At 34.9% G+C, this 23,412-nt stretch overlaps 1 protein-coding gene across 4 annotated transcripts in view; it reads right to left on the minus strand.

Annotated features, from left to right (window-relative positions):
* CEP350 (centrosomal protein 350) overlaps positions 1–23,412 on the minus strand; it is a 151,250-nt gene that overhangs the window by 77,470 nt on the left and 50,368 nt on the right. For all 4 annotated transcript variants that reach the window (XM_077902091.1, XM_077902092.1, XM_077902093.1 and 1 more), the window contains exons 11-17: positions 22,846–22,967; positions 17,480–18,537; positions 15,466–15,604; positions 13,795–13,967; positions 6,765–6,951; positions 4,233–4,453; positions 3,703–3,866 (exon numbers count right to left, since the gene is read on the minus strand). In XM_077902091.1, coding sequence (XP_077758217.1) covers positions 3,703–3,866; positions 4,233–4,453; positions 6,765–6,951; positions 13,795–13,967; positions 15,466–15,604; positions 17,480–18,537; positions 22,846–22,967 — 2,064 coding nt within the window. The remainder of the gene's footprint in view (positions 1–3,702; positions 3,867–4,232; positions 4,454–6,764; positions 6,952–13,794; positions 13,968–15,465; positions 15,605–17,479; positions 18,538–22,845; positions 22,968–23,412) is intronic.

The raw sequence follows: 23,412 nt of genomic DNA on the forward strand, positions 1-23,412 counted from the left end.
AGACACTACACCATTTTAATACAGTGACTATATTACATGTAATAACTACTTTTCTAATATAATTTTTGAAGCAATCAATTAGAGCTTAAAGGAAAGACAGTAAGCAGGATAGCCCTAAATCATTTATTAAAATATTAATCACCACCTATTATGAATCAAATAATGTAGTAACATAAAACTTTTTCAAGGCATATGGGGCTAAGAACTCATACCAAAAAGCTGGTTTTAAAGCAAAAGCTATAGTACCTAACTCTTTAAAAGAGATAAAATGTTCTACGTATAAAAATTCTTCACACCTCAGCATTTTATGATTCCTTTATTTTGGCTTTAAACAAGTGGTTTCATAAAAATGTTGCCCCAGAAAAGGTCTCCTTCTCACCAGGACCCTTTCTTTCCACTCTTCCATATAATATTATCTATCAATTTATATTTTGTCATTTCTTCTGGAATAGTGCTAAATACAGGCTTTCTAAAGGTGCAAAATCTGTATACAAAGTTGCATAATGCCCTGTACAAATCTGGAAGCCCAGAATTGTAATGTATTCCTAAAATGGTAGAAAATCTCAGTGCTCTTTTGGATTTCAAGGTAAGTATGGCCACTGCAATGGGACCATTTCCCCCATCCAGTGATTTTTAACCAAGTGGTTATCAGTCCCTCCTCAGTCTCCATCGGGAGTACTTGGAAATGTTGGGGAGTTTTTGCTGTCATGACTAGACGGGCACTACTGTTATTTATTGGGAGAGGTGCAGAAATGCTGAACTCCTTGCAAAGTATGGGACAGTTCCACACAAAGAACGGTCTTTAGATATTTTGGGAGAAACAAATGAAAAATAAAATTAAAAAAAATATTTACAACAACATCAAGACACATAAAATACTTCGGAATAAAATTTTAAATGTGTAAGATCTCTACACTGAAAATTACACTGCTGAGAGAAATATTTTTAAAACCCAAACAGAAAAAGGTATCATGCTCACCAATTAGAAAATGCCATTGTAAAGATATAAATTCTCTCCCGAAACTGATCTATGATTCAATGCCAGTCATATTAAAACCAATAAAAATTAAAACTAGGCCTTTTTTTTTTGTAGAAGCTGACAAACTAATTCTAAAAATTATGCAGAAATGCAATAATCTAGAATAGCTAAAACTGCCTTAAGAAAGAACAAAGTTGAAATAATTACACCCTGATTTCATGACTCACTCTAAAGACATGGTAAAACAGTATGGTATGGGCATTAAAGATAGAACATAGATCAATGGAAAATAAGAGAGTGCAGAAATAGAGCTCTATATAAATGACTATTTAATTGTTGATAAAAGTGTCAAGGTAATTTAAGTCTTTTTAAGAAAATGGTGACGGAACAACTGAAAATCCAGGTGGGGAAAAGATGAACTTTGGTTCCTTCACACTCCATAACTAACTGGAGATGGTCAAACACTTAAATATAAAAGTCAAAACTATAAAGCTTTTTAGGAAAACATAAAAGAATATCTTTGTTAAAGTATCTTAAAATCTTAGAGTAGGCAAAGATTTCTTAGAAAGCAAAAGGCACTACCATAAAAGAAAAAAATTTAAAACTTCATTACAATAAAAGAAAAAAATGAAATCTTCATTACAATGAAAATATTCTGCACTTAAAAGGATACAGTTTAAAAATGAAAAAACAAAATAAATTTCTTTAAATTAAAAGGTAAGCTAAAGACTAGGAAAGTATTTGAAATATATCTGAAAGGGACTTGTTTCTAGGATATTTAAAGAACTTCTACAACTCAATAATTAAAAGATATACAACCCTATTATTAAATAGGCAAAAAATCTGAACAGACCTTCACAAAAGATGATGTAATAAATTTTATAATAAATACACAAAAAGACTATCAATCTCATCAGTCATAAAAGAAATGCAAATCAAAACCACAATGAGGGGCAGCCCAGGTGGCTCAGCGGTTTAGTGCCGCCTTCAGCCCAGGATGTGATCCTGGAGACCCGGGATCAAGTCCCACATCAGGCTCCCTGCATGGAGCCTGCTTCTCCCTCTGCCTGTGTCTCTGCCTCCCTCTCTCTCTCTGTGTGTCTCTCATGAATAAATAAATAAAATCTTTAAAAAAAAAAAACAAAACACAATGAGATACTACTTCACACTCACTACAATGCCTGGAATATCAAATGACAGCAAGAATGTAGAGCAACTAGGACTCTCAGATCGTCATATGAGTGTAAGATAATACAACCACTTTTATTTATTTATTTTAATATTTTATTTATTTATTCCAGAGAGAGAAAGGGGGGGGGGTGCAGAGACACAGGCAGAGGGAGAAGCAGGCTCCATGCAGTGAGCCTCATGTGGGACTCGATCCCCAGTCTCCAGGATCAGGCCCTGGGCTGAAGGCGGCGCTAAACCGCTGAGCCACCAGGGCTGCCCTACAACCACTTTTAAAAATAACAGGATCCCTGGGTGGCACAGCGGTTTGGCGCCTGCCTTTGGCCCAGAGTGCGATCCTGGAGACCCGGGATCGAATCCCATTTCGGGCTCCCGGTGCATGGAGCCTGCTTCTCCTTCTGCCTGTGTCTCTGCCTCTCTCTCTCTCTCTCTCTTTCTGTGACTCTAATAAATAAATAAATTTTTAAAAATTAAAAAAAAAATAATTTAACAGTTTCATAAAAGTTAAGCATATACTTTTACTTGACCCAAGCAATTACACTCCTGGGTATTAAAGCAAGAAAAATGAAAACATGTTGAATACAGAGTTGCAAAAAACATTCATAACAAGAATATTTATAATTGTCAAAAACTGGAAACAATACAAATGTATATCAACAGGAGAAGTGATAAACACATTGTGTTATACTGATCAATGGAACCATGAACAAAACAATGTATACAACATGGATGAATCTTAAAAACATTGACACACATTAAATAAGCTAAATATGACAAAGTACAAAATATATGTCCATTTATATGAAGTTGCAGAACAAGCAAAAATAAACAATGGCGATTAGGAATCAGAATAGTTAACTGCCTCTGGGAGAGGAGATTAACTGAAAAGGTCTATGGGTGAATCATCTGAAGTGACATAAGTGTTCTACATTTTGATTAGGATTGATCAAAACTCATTAGATTTAAATCTGTATGTTTTGATACATGTAAATACTAATTTGTTGTTTTTTTTTTTAAAAGACAGCAACAGCAACTCCACGTAAGAACACTGCTTAGACCTTTACTGGATTTTTGTTAGCTAAGGAAACGTCTACATTATGCCGACTTTATCAGATACCTGGATCTCAGAAACTTTTCTTTTCGGTACAAATAAAGTGTTAAAAAGAAAACAATAAATACAATGAATTATCTATCTCTGGTTTGTCAGTGAAAAGAGAAAAAATTGTGAATTGCTTGATTAGCCTCTTTTCAGAGACATTTAAAAAAAGAGAGACTGAGAAAAATGAAATACTTGAGAGTGAATGACTGAATTATTGTTCTGCTGCCAAATATTCTATGTGTAACTTTTTTAGTGCTCTTTATGACACTTTTCTGCAGGGTTATTTATAGGTGCTATTTGGCAGACTTTTTTCTATCTGGCAGGTTAAAGTTGTGTGTTTTCCTTTGTTTTTTTGACCTCATCATTGAAACGACTTTAAGTAGCAAAGAAAAGAGAAAAAAATACAGAATGCTAAAGAAGAAAACTCCACAAATACCTTTATGATCTGAGCTAGAGACACACTCTCCTGCTGAGCAAGTGATACGCCTCTAACTCTTTCCACATCGGACAGTTGGCGCACCGACTCCTCAATGGCACTCAAGTAGCTGAGTTCTGCTGCCATGCGATGCTGGAGACCAGCAGGAGAAAGGCGCTTAGAACCTGGAAGGCATAAGTGACTGTCAAATGTAAAAGTTCTCATGAAGCAACCTCTCAGATTTCTGAAATTCATTTTTCATTTTAAGAACCAAAAAGTGTTTGCTTTCCATTGCAGGAAAGACAGTGACTTATTATTAGCACAGTATATATTTTTCAGGTGTGTTTTGACTCATGCTGGCTAAACAGGAAAAATCACCACTGTTGAACCTGTCAGGCTTTTCAGTATTTCCTTTCCTACAAAATCTTTAATACTTCAAAAAGTAATCACATTCACTTGATGGATAACATTTCCCTACAATTTGACTAAAAGAAAGGGGATTTAAGGAACAAAAGTAGTATCTTAAATTACAATTGTATGGATCTACTTGCCTGGTGTTGAGGCCATCTCTGTAGTTGTTCGACTGGCAGCAAGGTTCATATCAGTAAAAGGTGCATTAGGCTTAAATCCTGTTATAGATGGAGGCATTATTACCGAGGATTTAGATCTTTCTAATGAAGTTCCTGGAGGGTCAAACTGCGACAATTTCTGGGAACTTGGAGACAGGGGAGAAGTTGGAGTTTTCTGAGATCTTCCCTTGTCTGATGAGACACTAGAAGTTTTGTTTCAAAGACATTAGAGAAAGGAAAACTACTACAAGAGCCAGCTAAACAACTCATAAGAACAGCATGCATTACATTCTTCACTGACATTTTACAAGGCTGTGATTCAGGCATTTAATTATTCAACATAGTCGCCATCCTGAATGAATGAATATGTCCCTCTCTCATTGCTAGATTTACAGTGGTGAATGAGCTAGGCAGAAACCCTGACCAAAATTATGAAATAGAAAAGGAGTCTCAATTAAATTGGCATTTAACTCCTTCTTCTAAAATGTACATATATAACGAATCACTTATTACAGTATAAGGCAAAACCTAAGTTACATAGACCTCATATAGCAATAAAACTACAGCCACATATAAAAGGTAAGGTCAAGCCTATCACATAAAAAAAATCTTAAAATATATCTCTGAAAGAGAATAAAGTATCATTTTGTATTAAAAATTAAGAAATGACAAAAAACACTCTTTTGTTATTCCTCCTAACCCAAAGAGTCACAGCAAAAAATTGTTTTTTCCTACTAATCACCTCTCAGTACTCATTTGTATGAACTCATTTGTTTCCATCTACTTTTTAATGTTAGAGTTCTTTCTCGAACTAGGGAAGTAACCTCTCAAAAGCAGTCTGACTGGAATAATTCTAATGGTATTTATTTCAATACAAAGCACATGTCTAGCCCTTCTGAGAAATTAGGCTCATTAAAGTTACTGTTTCTCAGAACAAAAGGATGTTACCATGCACTAAACATTTATTTACTGAATAAATTACTTAAAGATACTCCATAAAGCATGTTAGCACGTTAACATATTTCTGACATAGTAAAACAAGCTTATTTTTAGCTCCAGTAAAACCAGGAAATAGTTTTCAAAAGAAGACATTTATTTCTCTTAAAGCCAGTATATAAATATTTGAATAAAAGCAGTCTTGAGAGGCTCTCACTTGTTTACAGTGACCTTTAATTTACTATTGGTGGTTTAGAGAAATACTATTTCTAATAGTCTGACAACTTCATTTATGGAATACAAAAAGAATTTTATTACTTCTGTCTCTTAATAGATCTCCAAGAAAGAATTCCAACACAATATCAAAACCAAGTACCATGCCTGAATCTTACCTTGCGGTTTTTACAAGCTATATTTGTATCTGCTCTGCAAGGAAGACTGACCTAGACTAGCATTTCCAAAACTAAGCTTCCAACAATGTTAATCAATTTTCCAAAGGACAGAGAGGTAAAGAAAGTGACGACAGCCAAATAAGCAAACAAAAAAAAGGGTTAAATAATTTTTTTAAATCTGAGCACCTCTTCATCAAAACCTCAAATCAAAGGGGGGGCAGGGGGTGTCTATTCTATAGAAAGGAGCATTTATCAAACTTATTTGGCTATGGATTCTGTTTTAGAAATGTTTAACTTTGTAGATTTTGTTAAATAAATCATCAGAATATCTCTAAAGAAAGGTAAAATTCTCTGAATTCCAAAATCATTGACAAATTAAACTTCAATTTTAAATATAGCAATGATGGTATTAACGATGTAAGATTTGAAAGCATTAAAAATGATTATCTGTATGTGACACTGCACTAGAAAAAGCAAGCAGCTTCAAAAGAAAAAAAATAAATCCATGTCTTCTCAGAGCTTAAATTTCCAGAAGGACAAAACAAGTGCAACAGATAAAAGCCATGTGGATAATCACAGAAGCAACAGGCTCAGTGTATACTGTATTATTAAAAACAAGGAAAAAAAGTATGCAAGCTATCTGCAATCAAAATAAGAGAGTGAGATTTCAAAATCTATTTGAGTCATCAAATAAGTTGAGCAGGAGAGAAACATTCACAGGAAGAAATAATGAGACAAAAGGATGCTAAGTAGTTGTACTGTAAGAGGGGATGAACACAGGTAAGAAGAAATGTATAGAGAAAGGAAATGAGATAGTCTGTGAGCACCTAGTGAAAACACTGCAAATAAAGTTACATTCTTGGGAGTTCATTTACAGAGTTCTTAACTCCCAAGGTACCCTAAGGAGAACAATGCTTGGTCAAAGGACTGATTCAAGATAACAACAGTGGCAATGGCATTTAGAATAGAGAGGTGGCTTGTGCTAGAGGCAGAGTATTCCTGAGAGAGGCTGTAATAGTTTAGGCGAGAGACAACTATATTTTAAATATGAAGACCCAAACTATGAGCAAAACTACAAAATCTCTTCAGAAAATACAGCAATTTATTGAATTGATTCCCTGAACACCAATGATATTATAATTTTAATTAAATATGAATTACAGTTATAAAACATATATTACTTTACCTCACAGAATGCCCAGAAAGATCCTCCAAAATGCTATCACTGTCAAGGGTCTGCTCATAATCTTTAACAGAAAGTTTGCTACTGGTCCCAGATTTCTTTCCTTGATGAGAGCCACGTTCTGAGCCAGAATGTACTTTCTCCTCATCAAGAAGTGAGTTCTGAACATTTCCAGTGAGTGAATCCAGCCCTATAAAGAAAATCTCTTATAAAGCTGATTCCCAATGTCAAAGGCTACTGAAAAATCATTGATACTTATATTTCAATAAAGTAATAAAATGTACAGATCAGATTTTTTAAAGTTATTTTTCATATGTAAAATAAAGTAGCAAATCCTTCTGTTTCCATTTAAGGAGAATAAACTTTCTTCCATTAACATCCCCCCATTTGCTGTTAAAAAATAAATTATTCTTGGGGCACCTAGGTGGCTCAGTGGCTGAGCATCTGCCATTGGCTCAGGTCGTGATCCCAGGTCCTGGGATCAACTCCCTAATCAAGCTCCTGGCTCAGCAGGGACCCTGCCTCTCCCTCTGCTAGGTCTTTACCTCTCTCTGTGTCTCTCATGAATAAATACATAAAATCTTTAAAAAAAAATAAATACATATTTTAATTTTAAAAATAAATTGTTCTTAAATCATATGGTAAAAAAAAAGACAAGCATGTTAAGAATGAAGTACTATTCTATTCCTATGAAAAAGTAGCCAAAAAGAAGATTTTTAAGGATAAAATCAAGAGCTGGGAGAAAACCAGTATCAAATGCCAAATGAACTACAGAATCATTTTGAAAAACTTTATGATAAGCACTATGTTGCCAGATTCATTAAACTGCTCATATTCTCTGACTCAGAATAATCTTACTTCTAGGAGTATCCTAAAAAGATTATTGAAATAAATAAAAATTATGCATGATATTCAATATATAATTTTATTTTTAAAAAATATTTTATTTATTTGACAGAATGAAAGAGAGTACAAGCAGGGGGAGCAGCAGGCAGGAGAGGGAGATGTAGGCTCCTTCTCTGCAGGAAGCCCAATGCAGGGCTTGATCTCAGGACCCCGGAATCATGACCTAAGCAGAAGGCAGATATTTAACCAGCTGAGCCATGGTGCCCCCAGTGTATGATTTTATAATGTAAAAAATTACCTAAATCTCAACAACTGAAGAGTTGTCTAAATTACATAGTTAATAGTAACCTGAACATTAACTAACACTTTGTATTTAAAATACACTCCACATATATTATCTTATTGCTCTTAAATCTTATGAATTGAATACCATATGCTCAATTTACTGATGGGGTAACTAGAAATCTATGAAGCCACATAACTTGCTAGAGGATACATGGTCACAGAGGAGAAATAAAACATAAACACAGCCCTCATGACTCTATCCTGATGGTATGTTTCAACAGCAACATGGGAATATATTTGTTACATTAAAAAAAGCAGAAAAAAGAACTGCATATGAAATGGCAGCAAATGGCAGCAAAAAGTTTTCTAATGTAGATATATGATTAAAGATTAAAAAAAATGAAAAAGGAAACAATTATGCTGTACACCCATGTTCATAGCAGCATTATTCACAGTGGCCAAAAGATGGAAGCAACCCAAGTATCCTTCAATAAAAAAATGAATAAACAAAATGTGGTATTTACATACAATGATATATTATTCAGTCTTAAAAAGGAAGAACATTCTTTTTATTTTTTGTAAGAGAGAGTGTATGTGAGATGTGAGGGAGGGAGGGGCAGAAGGAGAGACTCCCAAGCTGAAGTGCTGAGCATGGAGCCTGTAGCTGAGCTCCATCTCACGACCCTGAGGATCTCAACTGGAGCTGAAATCAAGAGTCCAATGCTTAACTGACTGAGCCACCCAGACATCCAAAAGGAAGGACACTCTGACACACATTACAACATGGATGAATCTTAAAGCACATTAAGCTAAAATAAGCCAATCACAAAAGGACTGAATTATATGATCATACACTTATATGAAGTCCCTAGAGTAGGCAAATTCATAGGGATACAAAGTAGACACTTATTACCAAAGGCAAGGGGGAGAGGAAAATGAGAGTTATTATCTAAGAGGAATGAAGTTTCAGCTTGGGATGAGGAAAGAGTTCTGGAGATGGACAATGGTGACAGCTGCACATGAATGAACTTCATACCACCAAACTGTACACTTAGCAAAATGGTAGTTTTGTGTATTGGCTGCTCTACTGTCCTCTGCCAGTCTACAGGAGGAAAAGCAAGAATTACAAAAGGATGCTCCTTCAGACAGGAGCAGCAATAAAAGCACCTTGAATCAAGATGAGTGGGATACTAGCCCAATGAACACATTTTGGATTAAAAACTTTAAAAAGGCGGGAATCCCTGGGTGGCTCAGTGGTTTAACGCCTGCCTTCGGCCCACGGCATGATCCCGGAGTCCCAGGATCGAGTCCCACATCGGGCTCTGTGCATGGAGCCTGCTTCTCCCTCTGCCTGTGTCTCTGCCTCTCTGCGTGTGTGTCTCTCATGAATAAATAAATAAAATCTTAAAAAAAAAAAAAAACTTTAAAAAGCAGAAAATGAAATACAGAAAATAATATTTAAGATGGCAAATTTTATGTTAGGTATATTTTACCACATAAAAAATAAATTAACGGGATCCCTGGGTGGTGCAGCGGTTTGGCGCCTGCCTTTGGCCCAGGGCGTGATCCCGGAGACCCGGGATGGAGTCCCACGTCAGGCTCCCGGTGCATGGAGCCTGCTTCTCCCTCTCTCTGCCTGTGTCTCTGCCTCTCTCTCTCTCTGTAACTATCATAAATAAATAAAAAATTAAAAAAAATTAACAAATAAGTATTCTACACTATACTTTGCTGTAGTGATAGTAATAGGAGAACAACTTTTCATTAAAATTTAGTTTATTTTTTTTTTTAAGTTTAAAAAGCGGGGAGGGGGTGTGTGCCTGGGTGGCTCAGTCGGTTGCGTGTCTGCCTTCGGCTTGGGTCAGTATCCTAGAGTCCTGAGACTGAGTCCCGTGTTAGGCTCCCTGCTCAGTGAGGTGTCCTTCTTCCTCTCCCACTTCCCCTGCTTATATGCTCTGTCAAATAAATAAATAAATAAAACTTTAAAAAACTTTAGTTTAAAAAAGGCAAAATGAAAACATAGCATATGAAAAATATAAACAAAGAAATGAAAACCACCTCAAATAAGATACACCATTTTTCATTACTAGATTAGCAAATATTTTTAAAATAATAAAGCCTTGAGTGTTATTCAGTACACACAGAAAAAGATACTCATACATTGTTTTCATGGGAGTGCAAACTGATATAGTCTTCCTGTAAAACAACTTAAAATATGCATAAAAATAATTTTTGATCCCCTTGCCACAGAAATTTCACCTCATTCATAGTAATTCATCCTAGGAAGCTATGTAAAGATGTGTATCATGAATTAGATATACTGACTGCATTACCACGATGGGGAGGAGCAGGGAACATACAAATAATCTAAAGGATTATCAATCAGTTTGAATGGACTCTATAATCTAAAATCTATTTATAATCCCTAGACTAAAAGCAAGTGGTTAATACTGGCTATCTCTATTTTTTTCATAATAAAAATGCATTTCTCTACACATTTAACATTAGTCTTTAAAAATAAATACACAACTTAAAAATTGTTCTTGATTTCAAAGAAATAGAAATTGTAGACAATACAAAGGTCTACGCCAGAACAAAGTAAACTCCAGCCAAGAGACCCATACACAAAGAAAACATTCTCCCCTACTTTTCATTTGGCAATTGAAAGTATATTTATAGGTTATAAATTAAGATAAAAATTTTTTTTTCTTCTGCTTGCCACTTTAATCTACCAACTACTTTCAATCACATTGAGAAGTTTCTGTACAGAGCAAGCAGACACTATTTGTCACCACCAGATGGAGCATATACAACCAAAATTACACTAGTTTTAGAACTTGGGGATAAAGGAGAAACTAAGTTTTAGATAACACTGTATTGAGTACAATACATAGAGGTTTTTAAAGGCACTGCGAGAGGGGATCAGAGAAATGGAAAGCCACAAAATACTACCTATACTTTATCTAATAATGTTTTATTTTTTTATTTTTATTTTTTTAAAGATTTTATCCATTTATTTATGAGAGACACAGAGAGAGAGTAAGAGAAAGAGAGAGAGAGAAGCAGAGACACAGACAGAGGGAGAAGCAGGCTCCATGCAGGGAGTCCGACATGGGACTGGATCCCAGGACTCCAGGATCACGCCCTGGGCTCAAGGCAGCACTAAATCACTGAGCCACCCGGGCTGCCCTATCTAATTATGTTTTAAATAATCATTTTTAAAAACCTGTATTGAATCATATTGCTTATACTCCTATATTCAATATATAATATTTTAAGTTATACAGTATATTATAGTAGAAGGTAAACTGGATTTGGGAGTCAGAAGTCATAATCCAGGCTTTTCCAATAAATAGGTGAGATACTAATAAAACAAAGCAAAACAATTGCAAAATAAAAGAACTAAGTTCAGCATTTCCCAAAATATGTTCAGTTGTATTCAAATGTATTAACATGCCAATGGAAGAAATGATTCTGTGGTCAAATAAATTTAGAAAATACTTCAAACTGCAGCCTCATCTTTATCCTAAAATAAATAATGCATGTTAGCATATTAAAAGTGTTGCTTAATCTTGTACAAAAGAAGCTTGTTTCACTCTAAAAGCATTTCCCAAATTTATGGAACCATGGAGCTCTTTTATACTCAGAACACTTATGAAACAGCTTATCCAACTGAAACAGTATTTATAAGAAAAGGCAGACATTAGGAAGTGCTAGTAAAATGATGTCTAATGTTCCCACCAAAAAGTTGCGGAACAATCTGGAATAGAGTTATACTAGGTTAATGATTAAGCAATAATTTCTCCTACCATTCTCTACTGGGTGTATCAAGTGGCATTAGCTTTCTGAGGGGCTATTTAGCAAAATGTATCCAAATTCTAAACATACTCTTTGCTCCATTATGTCACTTCTAGAATTTTACCTTAAAGGAAAGAACTAGATTAATGTATAAAGACACATTTATAAGGATATTCAATATAGCAGTGTTCATAACAGAAAAAAACAGAGTGACCTAAACGTCCAGCAATTTGCTAAACAAACTACAATATGTTAAAATAATAAAACACTAGATAGTCATTACAAGGGTGATCCATATTTACTGACAAAGATATCTGTAACACATTGACAGAACAAAAGAACATTAAAAAATCGTGGTCCCTTACATGTAACATTTCCTATTTACATATACCTACAAATTATGTGGAAGAATTCTTACTAAAAATCTTAACATTTCATACCCATCAGAATATCTATTACTTATAAAAAAAATAGAAAAAGAAAACAAGCGTTGGCATGGATGTGGATATGAAGAAGCTGGAGCCCTTGTGCATTACTGGTGTTAATGTAAAATGTCACAGTTACCAAAGGAAACAATATGGCAGTTCCTCAACAAGTTAAACACAGATATACCATCTGATTCAACAAATGCATACCTGAGTATATATACAAAAAAGCAGGGACTCAAACAGTTATTTGTATACCAAATGTTTGGCTATTATTCACAATAGCCAAAAGGTGGAAATAACCAAAATGCCCATCAAATGATAAATGGATAAATGAAATGTGGTATACATATGCTGGTATGAATATTATCCAGCCTCAAAAAGGAAGGACATTCTCATGCGTGCTACCATACAGATGAAACTTGAAAACATTATGCTACTAAGCCAAACACTAAAAAGACAAATATATGATGCCACTATGTGAAGTACCTAGAGTAGTCAAATTCACAGACTCAAGGTAGAACAATAGTTTGCAGGGGCTGGGGAATGGCAGGAAGGAAGAATTATTGTTTAATGGATACAGAGTTTCAGTATGGGATGATGAAAAGGTTCTGGAGATGGATGGCATGGTTGCACAACAGTGTGAATGTTTTTTAACAGCACTGAACTGAAAAAAAAAAAAAAAAGAAAAAAAACAGCACTGAACTGTACACTTGAAAATGGTTAAGATGTTAAGTCTATGTTATGTCTATTTCACCAAAATTGTTAAAACAAAGTTTAAAAAAAACATTAGCATTGGTTATCTTCAGGCAGAGGGATTATAGGCAATTTTAATTTTTAAATAGTTTTCTATTTTTTACTGACTTCTCTCCCTCTGGTTTGTTTTTAAGTCAATCAGCAATTTTTACAATTAGAAAAAAAAATTTGGGGAGCAAAATCATTCCCTAGCAGCCATCCAGTGAGTCTAAGAGGCTTTGCCTAATTACTGTATCTTCTTACCTCTAGGCTTACAGTGCAAATTATACCCACAAGTAGAACTGAAGGAAATGATAGTTGTTTTCCTCAATCACTCAAAAACACTTTCAGTGCCAAAGGACACCTACTGTGGCCACATACGGGGATGTATATATTATATGTTAATTTCACATATGCATCAAAAATTATCATATGAAGCATCTACTGATATAATTTATTGATATCTTTCTTTTACAGACAAGAAAATTTAAGTATTTTTAATTATACTCAAGATGTACAGGATATACTTTACAGCTTTTCAAAAAGCAGTTGCAAAACTAAATGATTTCATTTCTATTTTTTAAATAAAGAGGTGTGTGTGCATGGTTTTATGTATACACTGGAAAAATAGGCACCAAAAATGTTAACATTTTTGTTAACAGTAGTTATCTCTGAGCAGAGGGATTAATGGGGACTTACACTTCTTTTATAATTGTTTATCTATAATCCTTAATTTCTTATCATTGCAAATGTATTCATTCTGTATTAAGCAAATGATTTATAATGTTATATAGCAAATGGTAATGTTGCAATGATTAATAAACATGAAAACTAATTACATTTTATCATAAAGAAATTCATCTAACATCTTATGAAATCAAATTGTAACTTTAGATTACTACCACAAAATGGTAAGAGAAAAAGTCATCACGTAGAATTCCACTTACATTCTATCTTTTCTTTTTTTCCTTTCTTCCCTTTAGAAGAAGTAGATGAACGAGATGATGTAGCAGACTGGGCCCCTGATGAATGCTGGGAGGTAACTTCCACAGAGGACAGATCATAGGCAGACTTCCTGCTAGAATGATCCTCCTGAATGCCCAAATTGCTACCACTGATACTGTCAAAGAACAAGCAATAGTGGTTAGAGAATGAAATAAAAAGTCTTAAGATATAGCTAAAACTATGGATATTTTTAAATCTATTTAATCACAAGGAGAATATAACTATAATCGAAGATGCCTTCCACTTTCTTTTTTTGTTTTCTTACTACCATAAGCTTGGATTGTTCCCTTTGGCTCAATTTATTACTAAGAAAATTTTAAGGGAGTTGTCTACTGAAGCAAAACCAGTAAAAATGGATAATTCAGACACATAAAAGAAAAAATATAATGTTGGATACTGGAAAATGTGGCCTCAATTTCTATTGAAATTCATCATTTAATATAATTATTTTCCTCCTGATAATATGTTCTTCAACCTAGAAATAAAATGCAATAAATTATCCTTATTGGTGATATTATTAAATATCATCACAATTAAATCTTTGTAAGTTTTGATTTAAAAATTTAATCTTTTCTTTAGAGTTCAAAATTTAAAACTATAATACTTTGCCTACTTTAATTTTAATAGTTCTTATTTTCATAGGTCTAACAAGATAGAATTTTCAAAAGATCACCTAATAATTTTATGTGGATTAAAATTTGTAATTTGTGAAGAAAATTATATTGAATATGAGTAATTACAGATTATTTTATATGGTAACAAAATTTAGGGAGGAAATTCTCTCTGGCAAAATCTGATTCACCTACTGTATGGCTTTGTACAAGCAACATAACCTGGATGCTTCAGTTTCCTCCCTCAAGCAGTAACAGTACAAAAATACTTATCATATCAGGCTATTTTAAGAATGAGTTAATATAAAACTAAATAAAATTAATTAATTAATTAAAAAAGAATGAGTTAATACAAGCAAAGCCCCCTCAGTCCTCTCAGTTCCTTGCACCTTGTGTCTAATAAATATTAATATTGTAATATTGTTCTTTATCAAAGCCTTCCTTGCAAATGCTTAGATATGCTCCCAATTAGAAAAAAAAAAAACAATATACTTATTTACTAGCATCATGCAGTTAATGATCTATCTGGTCATCCTTCCTCAATTCTATCACAAAAAATCATTACTTAATTAATCTTTAACTTATATTAGTTATACCATGAAAGAGTTTCCCAATACCATCCTCTACTAGGGATTCACAGATCAACTTAACAATGTATATTGTGCTTATTGTGTGCCGAGCCCTGTTCTAAGTGTAGTTTGTATTTCACTGAATATTTACAACACTCTATGAAGCAGTACAGTTATTTTCCCCATTTTACACAGAAGGAAACTGAAGTACAGGGAGTTAAGTAATATGCCCAAAGACGAACAACTAATATCAGGAGAGCCAGGATTTAAACCCAGACAGTCTGGATCCAGAGCCCATGTTCTTAATAAGCTCTGTGCTATGAAGCCTCTACATGTATCTTTAAACCAACAAAATTGACTCATAATCACATCACAGTTCTCATTGTAAAATTTTCTCTGTGGATTTTATCCCATATTACCAACATATTCTTACTTAGGTTCGAGAGCTGATTTTCTTTCTGTCAAAGTCCCACTCCCTGGAGAGGAGACAAAATCATCTTCATATGAAACACTGCTTAGAGGTGTTGTGATGGCATTTAAAGGCCGTGATGCTGAGGTTCCTCTTTCAAACCCTGTTAAAAGTAGTCATTGAAATGTGCTTTAAAACAAAAACAAACTACAAACAAAGCATTCCATGACATATGGATTAACAACATGGATTGAGAAACATTTTAGTTCGCTTTATTAGTGTTTCTTTCCAATCCATCTTTATAACTAACAATATATTTATAACTTTTAATTAGGGAAATTTTCAAACATACAAGAAAGTAGAGAAAATGGCATAGTGAAACTAACGTATCCATCACCCCCCAATTTAACAATTATCGATATATGACCAATCTAGTCTCAACTAAACTTCCTATTCTCCCCATTTCTCACTCTCCTCTGAGACTATTTTGAAGCAAATCCTAGAACACATACCATTTCAATGTAAGTATTTCAATATAACGGTAAAATTTTAATGAAAATCTAATAGGATTTAAGAAAAAACACAATTCTCTTGCCAAAAAAAAAATGAGAATGTTGATTTAAAAGCACCTCGCTTTCATAAAAAAAAATAAACCTTCAAAATTACCACCTACAGGAATAAATTAATGTTAATAAAAGATCAATGGCATACAGAGGTCTGCACAAGATCATAACAAGTAGCTAAATATGAAATCTAGGAAAATGCAATGTGATATCCAGTTCAGCATATGATGAACAGATGAAATCAACTCATTTATCAAGTAAGTTGTTCACTATGTAGAATGGAAATAAAAACCCACAGTGTACTGACATCTGACTTAAAGCTCAGCCTCATTCTCTAACCTGGAAATTCTAAAGTTATATTAGCATAAGATGGGTAGAATCTACCTATAGTGTAGGAAAAAAAGAAAGAGGGACTTGAAGGAATTGAGTTCATCATAGAAAAGGAAAATTGTGTTGCAGGATTTCAAAGATAAGAAACAAACTCAGAAGTCAATTGCTTCATGAGCCAAATATATGTAGCTACATTTCTGTTCAAAGTCCATTTTTTGAAATTTATTTAAGTAATCTCTAAAACCACCATTAGGCTCAAACTCACAACCCTGAGATCAAGAACAAAGTCAATTTTTATTATTATTTTTTTTAAAGATTTTATATCCATGAGAGACACAGAGAGAGGCAGAGATATAGGCTGAGGGAGAAGCAGGCTCCTCATGGGAACCCAAAGAGGGACTCGATCCCAGGACCCTGGGATCATGCCCTGAGCCAAAGGCAGATGCTCAATCACTGAGCCACCCAGGCATTCCAAAGTCTGACTATTTTTAAAATTAGTTTTGACAAGCAGTAATGGTTTACATATCAGAAATGTTACCACAGTTCCCCTTCTCAATTCTTGACCACTACATTCCCAAAGACTCACAAATCATGGTATTAAAGAAATACACGGGCAACCCCAGTGGCTCAGTGGTTTAGTACCGTCTTCAGCCCAGGGCCTGATCCTAGAGACCTGGGATCGAGTCCCATGTCAGGCTCCCTGCATGGAGGGATTCTGTGTCTCTGCCTCTCTCTCTCTCTGTGTGTGTGTCTCTCATGAATAAATAAATAAAATCTTTAAAAAAAAAAAAGAAAGAAAGAAATACACGTTATTTACTATCTAAATACATACCGACAGTCACAGAAAATCTAGCATACACTTGGTACATACCAATTTTGAACACCAGAAATGAATATCTCTAAATTAGACCAAAATTTCTACACCTACCAACTACTGGTTCATGACAATAACAACTAAAAAATGAAATTTTAAAGATGAAACTGTAATACTTTAGTTGAAATCTGCAGATAACTTAATTTAGATAAGTCTCTATCATCCTCATAATGAACAATGAAAATTTGTACTTAAGTATTATCTTGTACAGAATTATTAAATGATTTATCTTAACCTAACATACAACTAGCACAAAGCTTATTTTTCTCACCTTTTCCATACAGCTGATATGACTTTGTAAAAATATTAATGACACTATGTGGACTTCCCTTTGCCAATTCTTCCCATGGTCCTTTGCTTTCTGTACTACTTATGTGCCCAAAAAGTGGCAAAAATTTTTCAGCTTCCTTCTGAAACTCTTTGATGGGTTCATAACCATTTCTTTCTCCAGCACAAAATTCCTTTTCCTTTAAGATTTCTGCTACCTTCAACGGAGGCTGTACATCTTGTCCTCCTTCTTCTTCAGAGAGACTCCCTTCACTAAGAAGAGGCCCTTCACTAACTGAATCTGTGCTGGAACCAAGAGACAATTTAGCTTTGTCTTGAGAAGCTTGTATATCAGAGCTGGAAGAGTCAGTCTGCCTCTTACACAACTGTGCCAGGACCCCTTCTGGTTTAGGACCAGGGGATCTGATTCTGAACCTTGATATGGCACTATGAGGTCTTATCATCTCAGGAAGCTTTTTAAATTCACTGAGGTTGCCTACACCAGGAAGATCATCATCAAAAGTTGCATGAGATACACAGGTTCCCATCATCTTTTGAATTCGGGCAGAGAAAACATCTTCAGTATCCTCTTTCACAGGTGGACTTATAGCCTTGGTCCAAGGTTCATCTTCTTGGGGTGTTTTCTGTACATCATACTCAGTGTTCCATGCTGACCCATAGTTTATGTTAGCCCCAGCTAATTTCTTGGCTTCACTTTCAATCCTGCTGGACAAAGAAGCAGCTGTTGCTTTCAAGGCTTCAATACGATCCAGTTTACTCTTATACTGGCTGGCACTAGGTTTTAACAAGGCATCTGGATGAGCAGCTGGTGAGGTCAGGTATGGTTGAGGTGTAAAAGTTAATGGCCCTGAGGCCACAGTATGATTCTTCCTGGTTGGTAAAATAGATTCAAGATCCTTATGCAAAATTCCTGCATGTTCTAGACTCAAGAGATGGGAAAGTAAATTTCCAGCTGTTCCAATAAGAGGCTGTGGTTGAGTATTCTGGACTCGTGGGCTCAATCTGTCAGGCTGCATCCATGTAGGTTCCATCAAGTCCCTTCTGGAAATGAAAGTCATAGTATGTTAGTTAACACAGTAACTCATGATCAGGTTTTTTTTTTTTTTTTACTTTTTTCTCTTATCACACTTACCACCAAAACAAAAAAACAAACAAAAAAAAAAGACAAAGAGGATAAAAAAGATGAAGATCACTCATAGCTAAACAATGAGAAAGAGACACTATTAATATTTCATTTAGAATTATAACTTTCCAAATATTTTTCTACATGTGATGAGTTTTTTGATGTCATTTTCATAAAAATGGACCGTTATCATTCAAACTTTCTTCAACACATATTTTTAAACTATTATTAAAGAGAAGGCTTCATAACCTATAAAACTCTGTGAACAAAATTCTTTACAACATTGGTTCTACTGTTTCCCTTAAAAATAATGTTATATAGGGGTGCCTAGGTGGCTCAGTATGTTAAGTGTCTGCCTTTGGCTCATGTCATGATCCCAGGGTCCTGGGATAGAGACTTGTGTCAGACTCCCTGCTCAGCAGGAGCCTGATCCTCCCTCCCCTACTATCACTCCTCCCGCCTCCCATTTGTGCTCTCTCACTCATGCTCTCTCTCTCAAATAAATAAAAATCTTTAAAAAATATTCTTAAAATTCTTAAGAAAAATGTTATATAAAAGAGAAATGCTTAAGATTGTTAAATACTAACATAGGCATGATATTATTCTAATCAACAGATATTTAATAAACGTTTAACACTGTACATATTGAAGAAATAAGGAGATTATTATCTCAGGTTTAAAAACTTAATGAATATCAATGAGTATCAATGCAAAACTATGAATACCAATTATAAATACAGAATACAGAGTAGGGAGTCCATAAAGTCTAAAAACAGAATAAAGATGTCTCAGATGACATTATTATTCATCTATGTTTCCAGACCATGGACACTGTATATTAAGGGATATTATAAAAAAATTAAAGGTCAATGTTAACTATTAAGTAGATGCTTATAGAAAAATAACATGGGGATCCCTGGGTGGCGCAGCGGTTTGGCTCCTGCCTTTGGCCCAGGGCGCGATCCTGGAGACCCGGGATCGAATCCCACATCGGGCTCCCAGTGCATGGAGCCTGCTTCTCCCTCTGCCTGTGTCTCTGTGCCTCTCTCTGTGACTATCATAAATAAATAAAAATTTAAAAAAAAAAAAAGAAAGATAACATGAAATTCTGTCCTTGGTCTTGTCCATAATTTTTGGATGATGACTAAAGATATGCTTACCAAATTTGCAGATGACAGAAAGCTAGGAGGCATGGCTAACCCAAAAAATTATCAAATTATGATTCAAAGTTATTTAGACAGGCTGCAAACTAGTATGGATAAATGTGAGGTCTACCAATTAAATTCAAAAGAATCATCTGGAGGAGGGTAACCAGAGTAATAAGAGAACAGAAAAGCATGTCATGCAAGGTCTGGTTGGAAGTTACTTTGTACAGTCTTTCATTTTGAGGGACTGCTATGAAAATGGAATGAAGGAAAACCAATGCATATATTCTATGCCACGAAATATCAGGACTCAAACTAAGCTGGTAGTAATGGGAACACAAAGGAAGTTATAAATATAAAAGATACTGCTGAGAAAAATCCAAGATTTTTTAAAATTTTATTTATTTATTTAAGAGTTTATTTATTTATTCATGAGAGATACGCAGAGAGAGGCAGATACAAAGGCAGAGGGAGAAGCAGCTCCCCACAGGGAGCCCAATGTGTGACTCGATCCTGGATCCTGGGATCACAACCTGAGCCGAAGGCAGATGCTCAACCACTGAGCCATCCAGGTGCCCCCAAATCCAAGATTTTTAAATTTAAGTATTTAGAACGCCAGTTATGTGCCAAGCCTTATGCTGATGCTAGAGGAACAGGAGAGACAAAAATTCAGTCAAAAATTTAGTAAAAAATTCAGTCAAAATTTTCTTTCAGACAAAAATTTAATCCAGTTAAAACTTATTCTTTACTCTTTAGTTTCTCAAGATCTAGCAGGGATAAGAGACTAATAAAGAATTAAAAAAAAGAATTAAAATACAATGTCATACATACTAATATAATATATATAAAGTTCAACAGAGTGTGGATAGAAAACAGTAAAGTCTGCTAGCCAAGGAAAATGGCTTTTGAGCTAGATCTTCAAGGTCTTCAAGATCAGATATGTAATTTGGAGTTTCCCAGGTACCTAAGGAAGAATAGGGGACATGAAGGGCAAGGAAAAGAAATGTCATGCTTCCAAGCATAAAGTAACTGAGATATGCTGAAACTACTAACAGAAATGGGGAACCTAAGAAATGGATAGAGGGGAAGTGGAGGCAACAGATTATATATCACAAGTTGTTGCAGAAACCTGATGGTAAAAAAAAAAAAAAAAAAAAAGGAAAGGAACATGTGTAAGGTAGTAATAATAGATCTGTCTTACATTCGGTTTGTTTTTAACACTGGATAATTTATTTAGAATTAGAAGGAAATTCAGGGAAAGGTAAAACGAAAGACAGGAAGCCAGCAGAGTATGTCTGACAATAATAATGGGACTGAGATGAACTACAGAGTATACCTACCTAAAGGTATTCAAGTTCAAAAAATTTTTTAAGTTTATTTATGCTTGAAATTTGAAAGGTATTTACAACCTTAAATAAATCATATGAAACTTATTGGGAGGCACTGTGTAGAGTGGTTAAAAGCACAGGTTTCTGGAATCAGACTGCTTAAGTTCAAATCCCTCTCCACCACTAATGTTTGGACATTTGAGAAAGTTAAATTCTAGGCCTCAATTGTCTTTTCTGTAAAATGGGAATGACTGGAGCGCCTAACTCAAGAAATTACAAGAATTAAATAAGATACAAATGCAAAGTACTTCGATCAGTGCCTGGAAACTACAAGTACTCAATAAATGTTAGCTAACTTTATCAGTATTCCTATTCTTTCGAAGGAGGAAGAATGGGGTGAAAGGACCATGTGTATTAACCCATAATTGGGAAGTGATTTTTTATTTGTGTGTTCTCAAAGAAGGGTTTCAAAATCTTTCTCTTTCTAAAATGGTTAAAGTATTTAAAACCATATCATCTCAAAACCACATCATCTCAAAACCACCTCAAATTCCATGCATAATTTACTTTTACTTCATTGCAAACAATATATTACAGCAAGAAAAAGATTTTCTTAAGAAAACGTAAAAGTATGGGGTGCTTTGGTGGCTCAGTCAGTTGAGTGTCTGTCTTCAGCTCAGGTCGTGATCCCAGGAGCCCCACATTGGGCTCCCTGCTCAGTGGTCAGCCTGCTTCTCCCGCTCCCTCTGCCTACTGGTCTGCCTACTTGTGTTCTCTTCCACTCTCTCTCAAAGGAAAAGGAAAAGGAAAAGGAAAAGGAAAGGAAAAGGAAAGGAAAAGGAAAGGAAAGGAAAGGGAAAGGAAAAGGAAAGGAAAACGAAAGGGAAAGGAAAGGGAAAGGAAAAAGAAAGGAAAAGGAAAAGGAAAGGAAAAGGAAAGGAAAGGACAGAACTTAAGGTAAAAAAGTCCCCAATCAGCAATCTAGCCCTTGTTCATACGTTCACATGCATATCCAAATATCAAAGTTACAATAATAAACTGGAATGAGTCACATGAAGAAATTCGGATTAGTAATACAGATATACCTTTTGAAAATTATTCACCACAAATACTTTAAAATATTAATTTCACTGTGATTTTCAACCAATAAAGTTTTATTGTGTGTTTAGTTCAGAGAAAGTAACAGTGCTTCCAACTGTAGGATCTCTGCAAGGACTTACATTTACACTGGATATAAAAAGACAGGTAAAAGGGTATGCAATAAGTATAGATGTACACCATGCTTAAATATCCACCAGAAGATATTAACCAATTTCTAAATAAACTTCTTGCTCAGTGAAGTAAGTCAGTCGGAGAAGGACAAACATTATATGTTCTCATTCATTTGGGGAATATAAATAATAGTGAAAGGGAATATAAGGGAAGGGAGAAGAAATGTGTGGGAAATATCAGAAAGGGAGACAGAACGTAAAGACTGCTAACTCTGGGAAACGAACTAGGGGTGGTAGAAGGGGAGGAGGGTGGGGGGTGGGAGTGAATGGGTGACGGGCACTGGGGGTTATTCTGTATGTTGGTAAATTGAACACCAATAAAAAATAAATAAAAAAAAATAAACTTCTTGCTCATGTACAAGGTCAGTCAACAAAATTCATTAAGCATGAACCACTATAGTAAATTTCACGGGAAAAGAGAACCTTTTTTTTTGGGGGGGGGAAAAGAGAACCTTAATCATCTTTCATTCTCCCCTTCTTACCTTGCAAGAGGCTGTGGAGGCTCTGACAGAGACATGTCACTACTGGAAGATGCACTTAGGGGACGTTCCTGTACTTTGTTTTCTTTGTCAGATTCTCCAGAAGGCTGATACCCGGGTTTAGTCTAAGAGAAAAGGATATCAAAATTACGTGACTCCAATCACAAACATATACTCAGGGAGTACATAAGACAAATATTAAGTGAAATGTGGGGGCTTTTTCTCTTAAATAAAATCAGTTCATATTTAGTTTGTCTTACGCAGCCACTACAATTAACAGCAAAATTACATCTGATATTCAGGAAAGGCACCTAATACTAACTGCATAATCTAAAGGAAATAATACTCTTCTAAACCTCAGTTTTTTCACCTAGAAATACTAGTAGCATTTACCTTCTCAGGGCCATGAGGACTTTTTTTTTTTTTTTTTTTTAATTTATGAGAGAGAGAGAGAGAGAGGCAGAGACCCAGGCAGAGGGAGAAGCAGGCTCCATCCAGGGAGCCCAATGCGGGACTCAATCCCAGGAGTCCAGGATCATGCCCTGGACTGAGGGCAGCGCTAAACCGCTG

This window comes from Canis aureus, chromosome 6, assembly GCF_053574225.1.
Source record: "Canis aureus isolate CA01 chromosome 6, VMU_Caureus_v.1.0, whole genome shotgun sequence".
NCBI classification, from domain to species: domain Eukaryota; kingdom Metazoa; phylum Chordata; class Mammalia; order Carnivora; family Canidae; genus Canis; species Canis aureus.